Source organism: Equus przewalskii, chromosome 11 (assembly GCF_037783145.1).
Source record: "Equus przewalskii isolate Varuska chromosome 11, EquPr2, whole genome shotgun sequence".
Lineage (NCBI taxonomy): Eukaryota > Metazoa > Chordata > Mammalia > Perissodactyla > Equidae > Equus > Equus przewalskii.
The window spans coordinates 19341585-19358751 of NC_091841.1; the positions used below are offsets into that span (position 1 = coordinate 19341585).

Here is a 17167-nt window from a genome sequence, read left to right on the forward strand (position 1 = left end):
GTGAAGCCCCTTCTTGGAGAAGCTCCAGAGTCTGCCAATGGGGCCAGGTCTCTTTCATTTCCAGGCATATTTCTGAATTTAGAGAGCCAAGTCATGTCCCAGAGAGCCATTTTCCCCTCTTTCCTGTTATCCATCTCTCATGGATTCTTTCTGTACTCGCCTTTCCCTAATCCACAGTGAACCTCCCCTGTTGTGGAGATGCAGATTCCCACCCAAAGCAAGGTGTCCTGCGCTTCTGAATGTTTGCTTCATCTCAGGTGCATTACTCCTGTGGCTGGTCAGTAGTTTAGAGTTAGAGGACCTTGTAAGTGGGACAGAGGGATACAGTAATGAGGTTTGCAGAGTTAAGTCTACATGCCAGAAGGTCCAGCCACCTTCCTGAGGTTCAAAACAGATCAGAGAATAGAGAAGGTCATTGAGCTACTTCCTTTTAATTGATTCTTTTTACTGGCTATAAAATTTTTAAAAATATAATTGAAAACAATTTAGAAAGTACAGGAATTTTGTTTTTTTGGAAAGCAGAAGATAAGTCAATTATAATCCTGGGTCCTGCCATCCAGAGGCAACCACTATTAGTATTTTGGCATCCTTCCATCTAGTGTTTTTCTACTTTTAAAAAAACATATTACAGCTTATACAATATAAACGTCATAGTTACCTGCTTCTCTTATCTAACATTGTTTTATAACATTTCCCAGTTAATTCTTCAAAACCATGATTTTTTTCATGGCTACATGATATTTAATCAAATGATATAACATTATTTATTAAACTTTTGCTTAGTTGTTGGATACTTAGGTATAATACTTATGTATAGTATAAATATGCTGTAATAAACATCATTGTGCCTAAATCTTTGTCCCCTTGATTATTTCCTTAGAAGAGGAATTGCTGGGTTAAAAGCTATGAACATTTTTAAGGCTCTTGATATACTGTACTGAACTGTTTTCCAGAAAGGTTAGCTGAATGGAGTGTCTTACCACACTTAGAAGTTGCACTACATAACAAAAATGCTCCAAAGGGTTTGTGCACAAGCAAGATATTACAATGAAAGGTGGGTAAATAGAGTTGAGAGGAGAGGATAAATGGAAACAACCTCTTTTCTCTCCTGAAGAGAGGAGGGGCGGTCTATTTTGTTAATAGTGGAAGCATAACTTCAGTCCTGTACCACATCCTCTCAGAGACTTCAGGCTCGAGTAAACATTATGCCAGAGTTTATGGACTATGAACTCCAACCCAGTTTGCCGTGGGTGTTCTAAACTCTCAAGAGGCTTGCCTCCTTTGTTCTCGTTCTTTCTGCTGTGCCTGCTGTTATTTCCCCTCTGGCTCCTCTGCTAGGACTCCTGCTTTCTTTTTCCCATGCTGTTCCTGCCTTGGAATTGGAATAAAATTTTCCTTCTTTGGTAAGTAAAAGTCCTTATTGCCACCTCTGGATCCTCAGCTCTAGTGATCACCTCCCCAACCCTGACCCTCCCACACCTGCTCGAATGGCTTTACTCTTTCAGTTTCTTACAGTTCCCTCCGTTCAAGAACTTGAAACATTCTGCAGAAACTGGGCTGGGGAAGAGTCTCATGCAAATAGAACTCTAGTGTTCTGTCTTATCCTAGATTTCCTGAGGTGCATTTGCACATTAGGTCCCCCCCCTCCCCTTTTGCCCACTACACCCGAATTAGTAAATGAACATGTCTCTGATATTTCCTAAGGTTAAGCTGTTTGAAAAATTGGTAGATTTAGGTTATCTTCTGATATGGGTGAAAATCACTTGGGTACTTATAGGGCAGAGAGAACACGCTGGGAGGGGCAAACTGAGAAGACCGGAGGGTACTTTCTTACCCAGCACCCTCCTCTTAAACAGGCTGTCACTCAGAGAGAATTAAACCACTGTCCCTGCCCCCAGCTCCAAACTCTGGCTCTGGAATTTTGCCCGGGGGAAGAGGCAGGCTCTAAAATGGAGAACTCTAAAGTTCTCCCTTAAGGAACACACTATTTGAAACAGAATGTAGGGAAGTTCAAGTTTACGTGTACTCTCAAAAAACAGTGGAGTTTTTGTTAGAAAGCAATTTAGAAGATGCTGGTAATTTCATGAGTGCTACAAGCTAAACCATGGACCAGCTAGTTTACCAGAGGGAACCAGGGAGACAACTAAAAAGAGCCTTCCTGGGGACAGAACAAACTTCAAACTGTGACCTCAAAAACTACCCCTGCAAAGGAGCACAAATTTAATTGGATTAGACTATGGAGCAGTATATGTCCCAGAGCCTTGTCACAAACAGTAGGACAATAAGCTGGCAATTAGTGGAGCCTAAGATCTGGGAGTGATCAAGGAAAGAGACAGTAGAAGAGAGCCCTACTAAAACTCACTGTCATCCTAGTGTGACTGTGGACATGCACAATACTGCACCCTCTGAGGAGCAACATCAAAGCCTTCATACTGTAGAGGAAATAGACTTCACTAAATAGTCCAGCCAGTCAGTAAACAAACAAGCAAACAACAGTAAGCTGTGGAGGCAGAGGAAGGGGACTGGTATCCAGAGTTGCTATAATATATTATCTGAAGTGTCCAACGTCAACAAAAGTTATGTGATATTTAAAGAAACAGGAAAGTGTGACCTATACACGGGATTAAAAGTAGGGAACAGAAACTGCCTGTGAGAGGGACAGATGTCAGACAACAAAGACTTCAAAGTAGCCATTATAAATATATTTGAAGAACTAAAGGAAACCATGCTTAATGAAGTAGAAGAGAATATGATGACAATGTCTTATGTAGAGAATATCAATAAAGAGATAGAAATTATAAAAAGAATCAAATAGAATTTGTGAAGTTGACAAGTACAATAACTTAAATACTCACTAGAGAGGCTCAAGGGTAGATTTGAACAGGTAGAAGAAAAAATTAGTGAACCTGAAGATAGGTCAATAAAGATTATAAAATCCAAAGTACTTTGGATAACCTCAATTGTTCAAATACTTTTGGATAACAGTAGCTGTTCAAGTATTTGCTGTTCACTTGATACAAAACAAGGCTCTGCTTTCAGAAGTTAAAATGTGATAAGGAAGCAAAACAATCCAATGGAGGGAAAGAAAGACTGGAAACAAAGAACAGAGAGAAAAAGAATGAAGATAAATGAACAGAACCTTAAGGGAAATCTGGAGTGGCTATAATGATATCAGACAAAAATAGATTTTAAAAAATGTCACTAGAGATCAAGAGGGGCATTTTATAATGATAAAAAGGCCAATCCATCAGGAAGACATAACATGTATGTATATATATATACCTAACAATAGAACTCCAAAATACATAAAGCAAAAATTGATGGAAATAAAGGGAGAGATAGAAACAATTTGATAATAATCATCAGAGACTCTGATACCTCACTTTCAATAATGGGTAAAACAAGTAGGCAGAAGATCAACGGGAAATAGAAGATTTGAACAATATAAACCAACTAATCCTAACAGACATCTATAGAACACTGCCCAACAGTAGTGGAATATAAATTTTTCTCAAGTGCACATGGAACATTCTCCAGGATAGACAATACGCTAGAGCATAAAACAAACCTCAACAAATGTAAAAGAATCAAAATTATTCAGTGTTCTTCAACCACAATGAAATCAATAACTGAAATAAATTTGGGAAATTCATGAATATGTGGAATTAACACACTCCTTAATGACCAATGAGTCAAAGAAATAATCACAAGAGAAATCAGAAAATACATTGAGATGAATGAAAATGAAGACACAATATAACAAAATTTATGGGATACAGCTAAAGCAGTACTTAGAGGGAAATTTACAGCTATAAATACCTATATTATAAAAAAAGAATGATCTCAAATCGATAACCTAATCTTCTACCTTAAGTATTTAAGGAAAAAGAAGAGCAAACCAAACCTAAAGCAAACAAAAGAAAGATTAGAGTGGAAATTAAACAGAGAATAGAAAAGCTATAGAGAAAAATTAACAAAACCAGAAGTTGGTCTTTTGAAATGATCAACACAATTGACAAAACTTTTAACTAGACTGACCAAGAAAAAAGAAGACTCAAATTGCTAAAATCAAGAATGAGAGAGGGGACATTATTACTGACATAATAGAAATAAGTATGTACAGAAAAGAACATTTGAGAAAATACGACACTCTTTTATGATAAAAATGCTCAACAAATTAGGAATACAAGGGAATTTCCTCAATCTGATAAATGGCATCTATGGAAAAACCACAGTTAACATAATACTTAATGCTGAAAGACTAAATCACCTAAGACAAGGCGAAAGAATGATGTCTGCTCTCATGACTTTTCTTGTACAGGAGTTTCTATCCAGGTCAATTAGAGTCGGGGAAACAAGGAATCTGGACTAGAAAGGAGGAAATAAAGCTATCTCTATTTACAGGCAACATGATCTTGTATTTCTAAGGAATCCACTAAAAACTGTTAGAATGAATAAAGGAGTTCAGTAAGTTTTCAAGATACAGAATATGTAGAAATCAATTGTATTTTTACTGTTGACTCATGCACTTTAAATAAGTGAATCATATGATATGTAAATTATATCTCAATGTAATAAAGTTAAAAAATCAGTTGCGTTTCTTTTTTTTCCCAAGTAATTTTTTGGGGGATTATAATGGTTTATAACATTGTGTAATTTCACGTGTACATTATTGTTTATCAATTCCTGAATACACTTCATCATCCTCACCCCCAGTAGTCTAATTTTTATCCATCACCATACATATGTGCCCCTTTATCCCTTTAATCCACCCCTCCAATGCCCTGCCCCTCTGGTAACCACTAATCTGTTCTCTTTATCCATGTATTTGTTATGTTCCGCATATGAGTGAAATCGTGCAGTATTTGTCTTTCTCTGTCTGGCTTATTTTGCTTAACATCATACCCTCAAGGTCCATCCATGTTGTTGCAATTGGGATGAAAAAAAATCAGTTGTATTTCTATACACTTGCAATGACCATTCCAAAAATGAAGTTAAGAAAACAATTCCATTTATGATAGCATCAAAAAGAGCAAAGTACTTTGGAATAAATTTAATAAACAAGTGCAGAATTTAATCTCTGAAAACTGTAATGCATTGTTGAAAGAAATAAAAGAAAATCTAAATAAATTAAAGGACATCCTGTGTTCACGAGTAGGAAGGTTTACTGTTTTTAAAACAATGATACTCCAAACTGATTTATGTATCCAACAAAGTCTCTATCAAAATCCAACAAGCTGGCTTCCTGGCAGAAATGGAGAATCTGATCCTAAAATTCATATGGAGGAGCCGGCCTGGTGGTGCAGTGGTTAAGTGCTCACATTCCACTTTGGCACCCTGGGGTTTGCCACTTTGGATCCCGAGTGCAGACATGGCACCACTTGGCAAGTGTGTGGTCGTAGGCATCCCATATATAAAGTAGAGGAAGATGGGCATGGATGTTAGCTGAGGGCCAGTCTTCCTCGGCAAAAAGAGGAGGATTGGCAACAGATGTTAGCTCAGGGCTAATCTTCCTAAAAAAAAAAGAAAAAGAAAAAGAAAAAAAAAATTCATATGGATATCAAAGGGACCTAGAATAGCCAAAACAATTTTGCAAAAGAATAAAAGTTGGATGACTAATGCTTCCCAATTTCAAAACTTAATACAAAACTATAGTAATCAAAAAAGTGTGAGAAGTGGTATAAAAATAGGCATATATATCAATGGAATAAAATTGAGAGTCAAAAATCAACCCATACATTTATGGTCAATTGATTTTTGACAAGAGTGCCAAGATCAGTTAATAGAGAGAGAATAGTCTCTTCAACAAATGGTGCTGAGACAATTGAATATCCACATGCAAAAGAATGAAGTTGGATCCCTACCTCACACCATATACAAAAATGAACTCTGGGGCCAGCCCTGTGGCATAGTGGTTAAGTTTGGTGTGTTCCACTTTGGCAGCTGGAGTCCTTAGGTTTGGATCCCAGGCACAGACCTACACCACTTGTCAGCCATGTTGTGGTGACAACCCACATATAAAGTAGAGGAAAATTGGCAACAGATGTTAGCTCAGAGCTAGTCTTCCTCAGGAAAAAAAAATTCAAAATTAGGGCTAGGATCAAAGGCCTAAATGTAAGAGCTAAAGCCATAAAACTGTTAGAAGAAAACATAGGGGTAAACCTTCATCACCTTGGATTTGGCAATGGATTCTTAGATATGACACCAAAAACGAGCAAAAAAAGGAAAAATAAATTTCTTTTTTTTTTTTTTTTTTTTGAGGAAGATTAGCCCTGAGCTAACTGCGGCCAATCCTCCTCTTTTTGCTGAGGAAGAGTGGCCCTGAGCTAACATCCATGCCCATCTTCCTCTACTTTACATGTGGGACGCCTACCACAGCATGGCATGCCAAGTGATGCCATGTCTGCACCCAGGATCCAAACCAGCGAACCCCAGATCGCCGAAGCAGAACATGCACACTTAACTGCTGTGCCACTGGGCCAGCCCTGGAAAAATAAATTTCTTAGTCAGCTCAGGCTGCCATAACAAAATACTATAGACTGTGTGTCTTAAACACTAGAAAATCTATTTCTCCTTGTTCTGGAAGCTGGAAGTCTGAGATCAGAGTGCAGCATGGTCAAGTTCTGGTGAGGGCCCTCTTTCTGGCTTACAGATGGCCACCTTCTCACTGTGTCTTGACATGGTAAAGAGAAAGAGAGAGCAAGCTCTCTGATGTTTCTTATTAGGACACTAATCCTATCATGAGGGTCCTTCCCTCATGACCTCATCTAGATCTAATTATCTCCCAAAGTCTTCATCTCCCAATACTATCATATTAGGGATTAGGACTTCAACATATGAATTTTGTGGGTTGGGGTAGGTGGGGAGACACAAGTCAGTCCATATCAATAGATAAATTGGACTTCATCAAAATTAAAAACTTTTGTGCATCAAAGAACATTATCAAAAGAATGAAAAGACAACTTATTGAATGGGAGAATTATTTGCAAATCATATTATCTGTTAAAGGACTTGTATCTAGAATATATAAAGAACACTTATAACTCAATAATAAAAACAAAAATAACCCAATTAATAATGGGCACTCAATCTGAATATACATTTCCGCCAAAGAAGAGGTACAAATATCCAGTAAACACATAAGAAGATGCTTGACATTTTTAGTCATCAGGAAAATGTAAATCAAAACCACAATTAGATGCCACTTCACATCCACTTGGATGTTTATAACAATAAAAGATAGCGGCTGGCCTCGTGGTGTAATGGTGAAGTTCAGTGCGCTCTGCTTCAGTGGTCTGGGTTCATAGGTTTGGGTCCCAGGTGGGGTCTTACACCACTCGTCAGCCATGCTGTGGCAGAGACCCACATATAAAGTAGAGGAAGATTGGCACAGATGTTAGCTCAAGGCTGATCTTCCTCAAGCGAAAACAAAGGAAGATTGGCAACAGATATTAGCTCAGGGCTAATCTTCCTCAGGGGGGAAAAAAACAATAAAAGACAGATAATAACAAGGGTTGATGAGGATGTGAGGAAACTGGAATCCTCATATACTACTGGTGGAAATGTAAAATGATGCAGTCACTTTGGAAAACAGTCTGGCAATTCTTCATAAGGGTAAACATAGAGTTTCTGTATGACCCAGCATTTCCACTCCTAAGAGAACTGAAAATATATGTTCATACAAAAACTTGTACATGAATGTTCATAGCAGCATTACTCATAACAGCTAAAAGGTGGAAAAAATCCAAATATCTATCAACTGATGAATGGATAAGTAAATAGCCATTACGATACAGTGGAATCCATACAATGGAACATTATTCAGCCATAAAAAGGGATGAAGTACTGATGAACCTTGAAAACATTATGCTAAGTGAAAGAAGCCAGTCATAAAAGACCATGTATCTTGTGATTCCATTTACATGAAATGTCCAGGCAAATCTATTGAGACAGAAAGACTCATGATTGCCAAGGGCTGAAGAGTGTAGAGGGATTGGAGGATGATGGCTAAATGGCACAGCATTTCTTTTGGGGGTGATGAAAATGTTCTAAAATTAATTGTGGTGATGGTTGCACAACTCTGAATATACTAAAAATGACTGAATTGTATACTTTAAATGTGTGATGTGAAATAATAGAAAATATATATTGGTCGCTTCCTCTGGTTCCTGGAACAGGAACTTGAGACCCTTATAATTTCCCAAGTGATGAGAATGCTAGGAGCATCTTTTGTTCTGATATTTGACCTTTGACCCTTGTTCATCACACAGAGCTGCTAAATCTCTTGGAATTTCCTGGGTTAGAGGACTGTCTTTTGTTCTAATGAGGTTACTCTTGGTGGGCTACTGGATGGGGGATGTTCATCAGAAAGACCAAGCCGTACTCAGAAGCTTGGAGTTTTCAGCCTCATTGCCCATTCTCCAGAGAGGGGAGAGGAGCTGGAAATGCAATTAATAACCTATTTTGCCCACGTGAGAAAGCCTCCACAAAAGTCTCAATAGTGTGGAGTTTGGAGAGCTTCTGCGTTGGTGAACACATCTACATGCTGGAAGGGTGTGCACCCCAGCTTGACGGGGACAGAAGCTCCTGCAGTTGGGACCCTGCCAGACCTTGCCCTGTGCATCTCTTCATCTGGCTGTTCATTTGTATCCTTTGTCACATCACATCCTTTATTTTGTAATAAACTAGTCAATGTAAGTACGTGTTTTCCCCAGTTCTGTGAGCTGTTCTAGCAAATAATCAAATCCAAGGGTAGGAGTGGGGTCATGGGAACCTCTGATTTGTAGCCAAGTTGGGCAGAGGTTGTGGATGACCAGTGGAATTACTACTTGTAATTGGCATCTGAAGTGGGAGGCAGTCTCGTGGGACTGAGCCCTTACCTGTGGGGTCTGTGCTAACTTGGTTGGTATCAGAATTGAATTGAATTGTAGGACACCCAGCTGGTATTGTCGAGAATTGCTTGGTGTGGGAAAACACTCTCCCACATCTGGTGTTGAAAGTTTTGTGAGTGTGGTAGTAGTGTGAGAGTAAAGGAGAAAGACACAAGAACAGGAGAGGTGTGTTTTTTTCCCATACTTAGATGAATTGTAGGGTATGTGAATTATAAATCTCAATAAACCTGTCACAAATAAAATTGTTATAATTTTTTATACTAGGAGGTGTGAAGACAGGTGAGGGTGAACAAAAAATTAATCAAAATTCAGGTAATTGTAAACTTTTGCATAACTGGTCCTTTCATACTATACCTCCACACCTCTAAACTTCCTTCATATACCAAATTTGACTTTTCTATTCCAGTAGACAAATAACTATTTTAAGCTACCTCATGGTACTGCTGTCTGCCAGCGAATAGTTTCATTTTGGCCCTGTTGCCATCTAAATATGGCAATGTGTGTGTAATTACTTGAACATTTTATTGCATATTTGCCCTTATTTATAAAAGTTTAGAGAAAAATGAAAAAATAAAGTGCTGATGTTAATGATTTTATAACTGAGACAAAGGAAGGTATCATTTGGTATGCCAAAACCAGTAAATTTGATGCTTATTGAATTGAAGTGAGTCTGACAACTGTGTTCAATTATAATGGAAAACAACAAAATTTAAAACACATGTGCAAAATGCTGTAACCATGTTGCCAAAGTTTGTGGCTAAAAGGTAAAATGGAGTGGTGGAGCAAATGTATGGATCTTTATAATTAGGTGTAACAGCACCTTATTTTGATACACTGTTTTTTTCTTCCTGATAATTTTTTTTACCCAATGATCCTTCCCCCTTCAAACTAGAGTTCTTGGCAGCCATGCCTTGGGGAAGGGTTGTTGCAACATAATGCAAATACCAAAAAAAAGTCAATCCCTGGCCTTTGAGGTTTGAAATATGTTTTGGAAACTCAAGGCAGAGATAAAACTTCTGTGATAAAAAGCTTTTGAACTTCAAAAGCTGGAACCATCAACAACCCAGGGCATAAACTCATGCCTTAACCACAAACGTATAAATATGTGATCAGTCAAAGCCAGTTTTTCCAATGCTTTTCTTTCAAAGACTAGGTAAAAATTCCCTAGGCTTGCAAGGTGGAGAAAGTCAGAGCAGAAGTGAGTTTAGAGGCTGGTGAATCCCTAGGAAGGAATTCTGTGGCCCGATCTCTAGAGCTTCCACACCTCGTGAGGTGTAGGGGCAATCGAGAAGAAATGGCTGTGTGGCAGGCCCAGGCAGAGAGAGCCTGAGGCAACCTTCCCGCAGACCCAGAGGGCATGGAAGAGTGGGTGCATGTGTCCAACACTCTAGGAGTAGCTGAGAGGCTTTCCTTTTGGGACATGGGATCATGGCGATGATTTCATGGTCTGGCAATTGGAGACCAGATGGGAATAGGATGTTGCAGTAAATGCCAGCATGGACAGAGCATGACAAAGGGTCAGGCAGTATCTCTATCTTCCCATCCTTATTCCTGGGTACTCTCTAAGCCCTTAGAAAGGGAAGGAGCAGGTTTGTGTGTGTGGGTGTTGGGAGTGACTGTTAAATTCACTGAGATTGTCTTGAATTGATAGACTTTTTTTTCCTGCCTTTTCTCCCCAAATCCCCCCAGTATATAGTTGTATATTTTAGTTGTAGGTCCTTCTAGTTTTGGTATGTGGGACACCGCCTCAACATGGCCTAACGAGTGGTGCCATGTCAGCGCCCAGGATCCAAACTGGCGAAGTCCTGGGCTGCTGGAGCAGAGTGGCGAACTTAACCACTTGGCCACGGGGCTGGCCCCAGAGGGAATGTTTTTGCCATCTGGCAGATGAGGAGTTCAAAAGAGAACTTACTGAGAAAAAAAAAGTCACACTTCTTGTACAGGCGAGTTTGGGGCCTCAGATAAGCACTTGTTCTAAATAGGTTGTGAATCAGCATCAGCTAACACTTCACAGAGGGAAGTTCACAGTCCACCAAGCTGTTGACAGTGATATAGCTTGTTGCAGGCTCCTTTATCAAGGGAGAAAGATGATCACTGTTTAAATTTTCTCTTTACAAATTTTTAAAGAGCGTTGAAAAGAGTTTCACACTTACACAATCTCCTCTATTATTTACATAATTACCAATAGCAGATCTTTATATCCAACACTGAAATTAATTTTCTCTTTTCAAAATATCATTTTAAATAAATTGAATGAATAAAGATTTTTGAGTTGCCAAGTTACACCAGAAACTTAAATTTGATTGTCAGTATTTGTATAAATATTCATGTATACAGTATATAACATTCAGATATAAAACCAAATTAAGCATTTATATCATATTTGAGACTTTATAATTCTTTCTATGTCTCCGAATTTTATCCCATCCCTTCCTCTTTTATTTCCAAATAAATAAAACATGTAACTATAAAGTTCAAATTTTAGGCATTCTACTTTCCAAAACATTTTCCAGGAAAGCGTTTCCAGGAGAGGAAGGGATTTTCTGGACAGGAAAATAACTTTCCTACCCACTCCCAATGCTAGAATATCTAAATAAAAATGATCAAGCCACTGGAGCTTCCAATAGTTTATCTATTTTTATGGTGGCCTTTGGCCTACCCAGCTGGAGCACGAATTAGAAATGGATAAATTTCTTGGAGTCAGTTCATCTACTGCCTTGGGGCAAAGGCATGGTATTGTGGAAATAGCACTGGATTGTGAGTGTAAATATCTAGGTTTGGTTTTGGTTCTTTGTCATCTCTGTGGTCTTCATCTTTGTCTCTAGATATATTTGAAAACATTTAAAAACTTTATTAAAACCATGTATTTGAAAATGTTATTAAATTGCAAAATATACATGCAAAAGTGAATAAAACCTATATTATTTAAAGAATATTGCTAAAATAAACACCTATGTCTGCACCATTTACCTTACAAATAGAACTTTCCAAGTATCTTTAATGTGCTTATAACCCAACTGGGGATCATGTTAAAATGCAGATTGTGATTCAGTAGGTTTCGGGAAGAGTCTGAGATTCTGGATTTCTTACCAGCTCCCAGGTGACACAGAGGTTGGTGATCCGGAGATCACGCATTGAGTAGCATGCTCTAAGAAGGCTCCTGCATGCCTCTCCCTAATTTCATCTCTTTCTCCCCCACAAGAGGTAAGCATTATCCCAAATTTTGCATCAACCACTCCTTGCCTTATTTTAAATAGCTTTACCATCTGTGAATGCTTTTCTAAATATTAAAATTGTTTGGTTTTGCCTGTTTGTAAACTTTATAAGAGTGGAATAATATTGTGTGCATTCTTCTGTTACTTCCTTCCTTACTTAACCTTATGTTTTAGAGACACATTCGTGCTGATGAGCAGATCTGTAGTTCATTTATTTTTGCTGCTGTTTAGTTTCTATAGTATGAATGTGCTCAATTTTATCGATCCATTCCTACTGTTGACAAACATTTGTGTTGCTTCCACTTTTTTTGCGATGACAATGCTGCTGTAAGTATTTCCGGCATATGTTTCATAAAGCAAATGTGCAAGAATTTCTCTAGATTATATGCCTACTCATAGAACTGCTGGATCAGAGTGTATATGCATGTTCAAATTTTTAATTTGATGCCAAATTGTTGTCAAAAATGGTTAGTCCAATTTTACACACAGCCATCACTAGCATTTAGATTGTCTGATTTTTAATTTTTGCTATTTTGGAGGGTGTAAAGTGCCTCTTGGGATTTTAGTTTTCATTTCTCTAATTGCCAATGAGCTTTTCAAATGTTTATTGGAAAACCAAGTCCTGCATGTCTTCTTTTTAGCTCTGAGAACTTGGATGAGTTGCTTAACTTGGATATTATTTTCTTCATCCGTAAAAGGAGGACTACCGCATACACCTCACAAGATATTGACCTTTAGAGGGAAAGACTTGCCACTGTCAAAATGACATTGACTTTGCTTACTTTTAGATATCGCTTGGACCAGTATTGCTGTTGGGGACAGGCCACTGGGGGCTGCATCTCCAAATGATGCAGTGATCGATGGAGAGATGATGGGAGCATTCAGATAGGCAGCCTGGGAGAAAGCAGAGGGCTGTATCAGCTGGTAAAAAATACCAAAAAACCCCAAACCAAAACCCTAAAGAAAGTTCATTGTTCTAGTTAAGGTAACTCTAACAGCTTCAATAAACAAATCCCAAATTTCCGGGGCTTAACAAAATAGCGTTTATTTCTTAGTCTTGTCTTCCCAGTTAGGAGGCGGCTTTTCTCCGTCTTTTTAGGAAACCGGGCTCCTTCCTCATGGCTCTACTGTGCCCTAGGACCATGGAGTACCCTGCTTCCACGTATCAGCAGAGGAAATAGAGAGTCAGGAGAGCCTAACACCCACCCACTTCTTAAAGTCTATGCCTTGAAATGAAATCTCCCGGGGCCGGCCCCATGGTGAGAGGTTAAGTTCATGCGCTCTGCTTCAGGGGCCCAGGGTTTCGCCAGTTCGGATCCTGGGTGCAGACATGGCACCGCTCATCAAGCCATGCTGAGGCAGCATCCCACATGCCACAACTAGAGGGACCTACAACTAAAAATACACAACTATGTACTGGAGGGCTTTGGGAGAAAAAGGAAAAATAAAATCTTTAAAAAAAAAAAAAGACATGAAATCTTCCTCTGATCACCTTCCTTTGGCTAGACCTAGTCCCATGGCCACTTGGGGGACCTCATTCAATTACTGATTTTTAGAATAAAGTATCAAAACTAAACATGATCATTAAAAAAGTTTTGGAAAACTTTTGAGAAAAATAGAAAAACATTTTTCCCATTGTGCTATCACTCTAATACGATGGTCACATTTTTATGTTCTTCCCAGTATTTTTGCCATCATTTTTGTTACATTGTTGCAATCACAGAAATATAGGTTTTATTGGTTACATCATAACCCTTCTAGGGAATAAACCATTTAATCCTATTCCTCCTTTGAACATTTAGGTTGTTTCCAATTTTTTGTTTTCAAAAATGATGCTGTGATAAACCTGTTTGTATAGTAAGGTTTTCTATATTTAGACTTGTTTCCTTAAGATAGATCTGAAAAAACCCTTTTTAGTGATTCAAAAATCTCAGAGTGACGCTGACTGAGTCCAGGTTAGGACTTTGCATTAGTTTAACAGCATGTCTTCCTCTCCAGTGTGCAACCCTGAATGAGGTCAAGTTCAGCTTCTTCATTTGTGTGATTCTCTAAAACACATATACTCACTGTATTACATGAATTTTTAAAGATGCTCAGGCCAAATATAAATTCTTTTTGAATCAATCTCATTAAGCACAGTATCTTATATAGTGCTATAACTGCCCAAATCACACGCACACACACCCTCTTGAGAATTATGAGACGTGTACAAACATCTGGCTAGAAGAAAACAGATGTATGAGGAAAAGTCTCTCTTGAATCTGAGGTTTTATTTGACGGGACAGCTCAGCAAAATGCAGTAGCAATAAAAAGTAAAGACACTTTCACCTGGTCATCTTTCTTTTTGGAACGGGAAGAAAGAACTGAGCCACTTGTAGCCCACCCCCACTTCACTAAATCAGTGGCAAAACAGGAATGATTGTACTGCCCCTGGTCTGATATTTTTGGAAGTTATGATGAGCTGCCAATAACTTGTGGCTGTGGTGTAATTGAAAGATCCCTGGGTTTGGTGTGGAAGTCCTGATGTTGAATGCTCACTCTCTCACTAACTGTATGACTTTAGATAATTAACTAATTTTTGCTGAGTCAGGTACCCTTCATTTGTAAAATTAGATCATCATAAGAATGGCTGCGATAGAATATAGTGACAAGAGTTCAATGTGATAATGGATAAGAAGATGCTTTAAAAACTGCAGTGCTCTGTACAAAGGATGATATTTGCTGTTTATTCCCTATATCTACCACTTCCTCTGAAACCAGGGCTGTTCTTAGTCAGGTCAATTCATAATGTGGTTTGGAAGATGCTATGCCTTTCTCATTCCAACAAACAAGCTTGCAGGGCTCAGCAGGGAAAGATGTTGACCTGGAGCTTCCTCTGCAGGGCGCCCTTCACCTCCTTGTTGCGGAGGCTATAGATGAAGGGGTTGAGCATGGGAATTATGACGGTGTAGAAGACAGACACTACTTGGCCACTGGTATCATCAGTGGGTCCATGAGGCTGGACATAGGTGAAAACCACGGTACCATAGAAAATGGTAATGGCCAGGAAGTGGGAGGCACATGTGGAGAGGGCCTTCTCCCTCCCAGCTGCTGAGCGCATCCTCCCAATGGCCACCAAGACCAAGCTGTAGGAGGTGAGGATGACTGCAGCAGGCAGAAGGGTAACCAGAGCAGAGAAGAGATAGAGGACCACTCCTGCTGCGGCTTTGCTGCCACAAACCAGGTGGAGAAGGGGTGGGATGTCACAGAAGTAGTGTGTTACCTGGTTGGGCCCACAGAAAGGCAAGGCGAAGACATTCCCAGTCTGGATAGAGGAGTTAATGCCACCAAATGCAGAGGAAGCAGCCACAAGCTGGAGACACATCCCTTTGGTCATGACAGAACCGTAATGGAGGGTTCGGCAGATGGCCATGAAGCGATCATAGGCCATGGAGGCCAGCAGGAAGCTCTCAGCTGTCACATGAACCACAAAGAAAGTCAGCTGGACCACACAGCCCTCAAAAGAGATGGACTTGTCAGATGCCAGAAAGTTGATTAACAGCTTGGGTGTAACCACAGAAGAGTAACAGATATCAAGAAAAGAGAGGACACTGAGGAAGAAATACATGGGGCTATGGAGACGGGAGTCCGTGAAGATGAGTACCATCATTCCCAGATTGCCCACCACTGTCACGGTATAGATGAGCAGGAAGACTCCAAAAAGAAGCTCCTGGAGGTCTGCATAATTGGAGAATCCCAACAAGATGAACTGGGTAACTGGGGTGTGGTTGCTACTGGCAAGGGCTAGTTCTCCAGGTGTCATCTGCAGAGGAGACAATTGAAAATCACTCAAACAGTATTACTTGAGCATGCCCACCACCGTGCGAGGTGTGGTGAGGGAGAACACCAAACAAGTATAAGGCTTCTTCTAGAAGAAGCTAATGGGAAGTATCGTGCCATAGTGGTAGGACATGGGCTGTGAAGCCAGGCAGATCCTAGTCTCTTTTTTTTTTTAAAGATTGGCACCTGAGGGGCCAGCCCAGTGGTGCAGTGGTTAAATTTGCACGTTTCCCTTCCGCAGTCTGGGGTTTGCTGGTTCGGATCCCAGGTGCGGACATGGCACTGCTGAGCAAGCCATGCTGTGGCAGGCATCCCACATAAAATAGAGAAAGATGGGCATGGATGTTAGCTCAGGGCCAGTCTTCCTCAGCAAAAAGAGGAGGATTGGTGGCAGATGTTAGCTCAGGTGCCAATCTTTTTTTTCTTCTTCTTCTTCTCCCCAAACCCCCCCAGTACATAGTTGTATATTCTAGTTGTAGGTCCTTCTGGTTGTGCTATGTGGGACGCTGCCTCAGCATGGCCTGATGAGCAGTGCCATGTCCCCGCCCAGGATCCGAACCGGCAAAACCCTGGACCACCAAAGCGCAGCGTGTGGACTTAACCACTTGGCCCCGGGGTCAGCCCCAGATCCGAGTCTTAATTCTGACTATGGTACAACAAGTTATGTATCCTTGGTAAGCTATATCTATGAGCCTTAGTTTTCTCATCTGTGAAATGAAGAAAATATGCCTACTTCTCAAGGTTGCTCAGTGGCTTAAATAAAACAAATGAATGTAAAATATCTGCATGTCTGGGACACTGTAGGTGATCAATGTGAAACCTCTTCCCCAATCTCTTGCACCTGTATCTATAAATATGCTCATGACTCTATTTGACAACTATTTCATTATGTCTTTTTAAAAATCAAGATTGAATTTACATACCATAAAATTCACCATTTTAAAGTGTACAATTCTGTGGTTATTAGTATGCTCACAAGGTTGTGCAACCATTCCCACTATTTAATTGCAGCACAGTTTCATCACCCAAAAAAGAAAACCCCATACCCATTAGTAGTCACTCCCCATTCTCCCCTTCCCCCAGCCCCTGGCAACCATTAATCTACTTTCCGTCTCTATGGATTTCCCTGTTCTGGACATTTCATATAAATGGATTCATATAATATATGGCCTTTTGTGTCTGGCTTCTTTCACTTAATGCTTTCAGCCTCATCCATGTTGTAGCATATATCAGTATTTATTC

At 39.6% G+C, this 17167-nt stretch overlaps 1 protein-coding gene and 1 long non-coding RNA gene across 2 annotated transcripts; one reads left to right on the top strand and one right to left on the bottom strand.

The window, feature by feature from the left end:
* The first annotated feature begins 1288 nt into the window (after window positions 1-1288).
* On the top strand, window positions 1289-13144 carry LOC139074358 (uncharacterized). The gene is made up of 3 exons (XR_011523889.1): window positions 1289-1403; window positions 11985-12095; window positions 12895-13144. It is a non-coding gene; the product is annotated as an uncharacterized lncRNA (long non-coding RNA).
* A 553-nt stretch (window positions 13145-13697) lies between these two features.
* Window positions 13698-16066, bottom strand: LOC103558219 (olfactory receptor 5J3-like). Its single transcript, XM_008531077.2, has one exon. It carries the CDS (start codon window positions 15906-15908, stop codon window positions 14949-14951), a length of 960 nt encoding a protein of 319 aa, XP_008529299.1. The 5' UTR covers window positions 15909-16066; the 3' UTR covers window positions 13698-14948.
* Between the last annotated feature and the right edge of the window lie 1101 nt (window positions 16067-17167).

Excerpts from the sequence above, each read along its gene's own strand:
- LOC103558219 (XM_008531077.2), bottom strand. The coding sequence starts at position 15,908 with ATGACACCTGGAGAACTAGCCCTTGCCAGTAGCAACCACACCCCAGTT.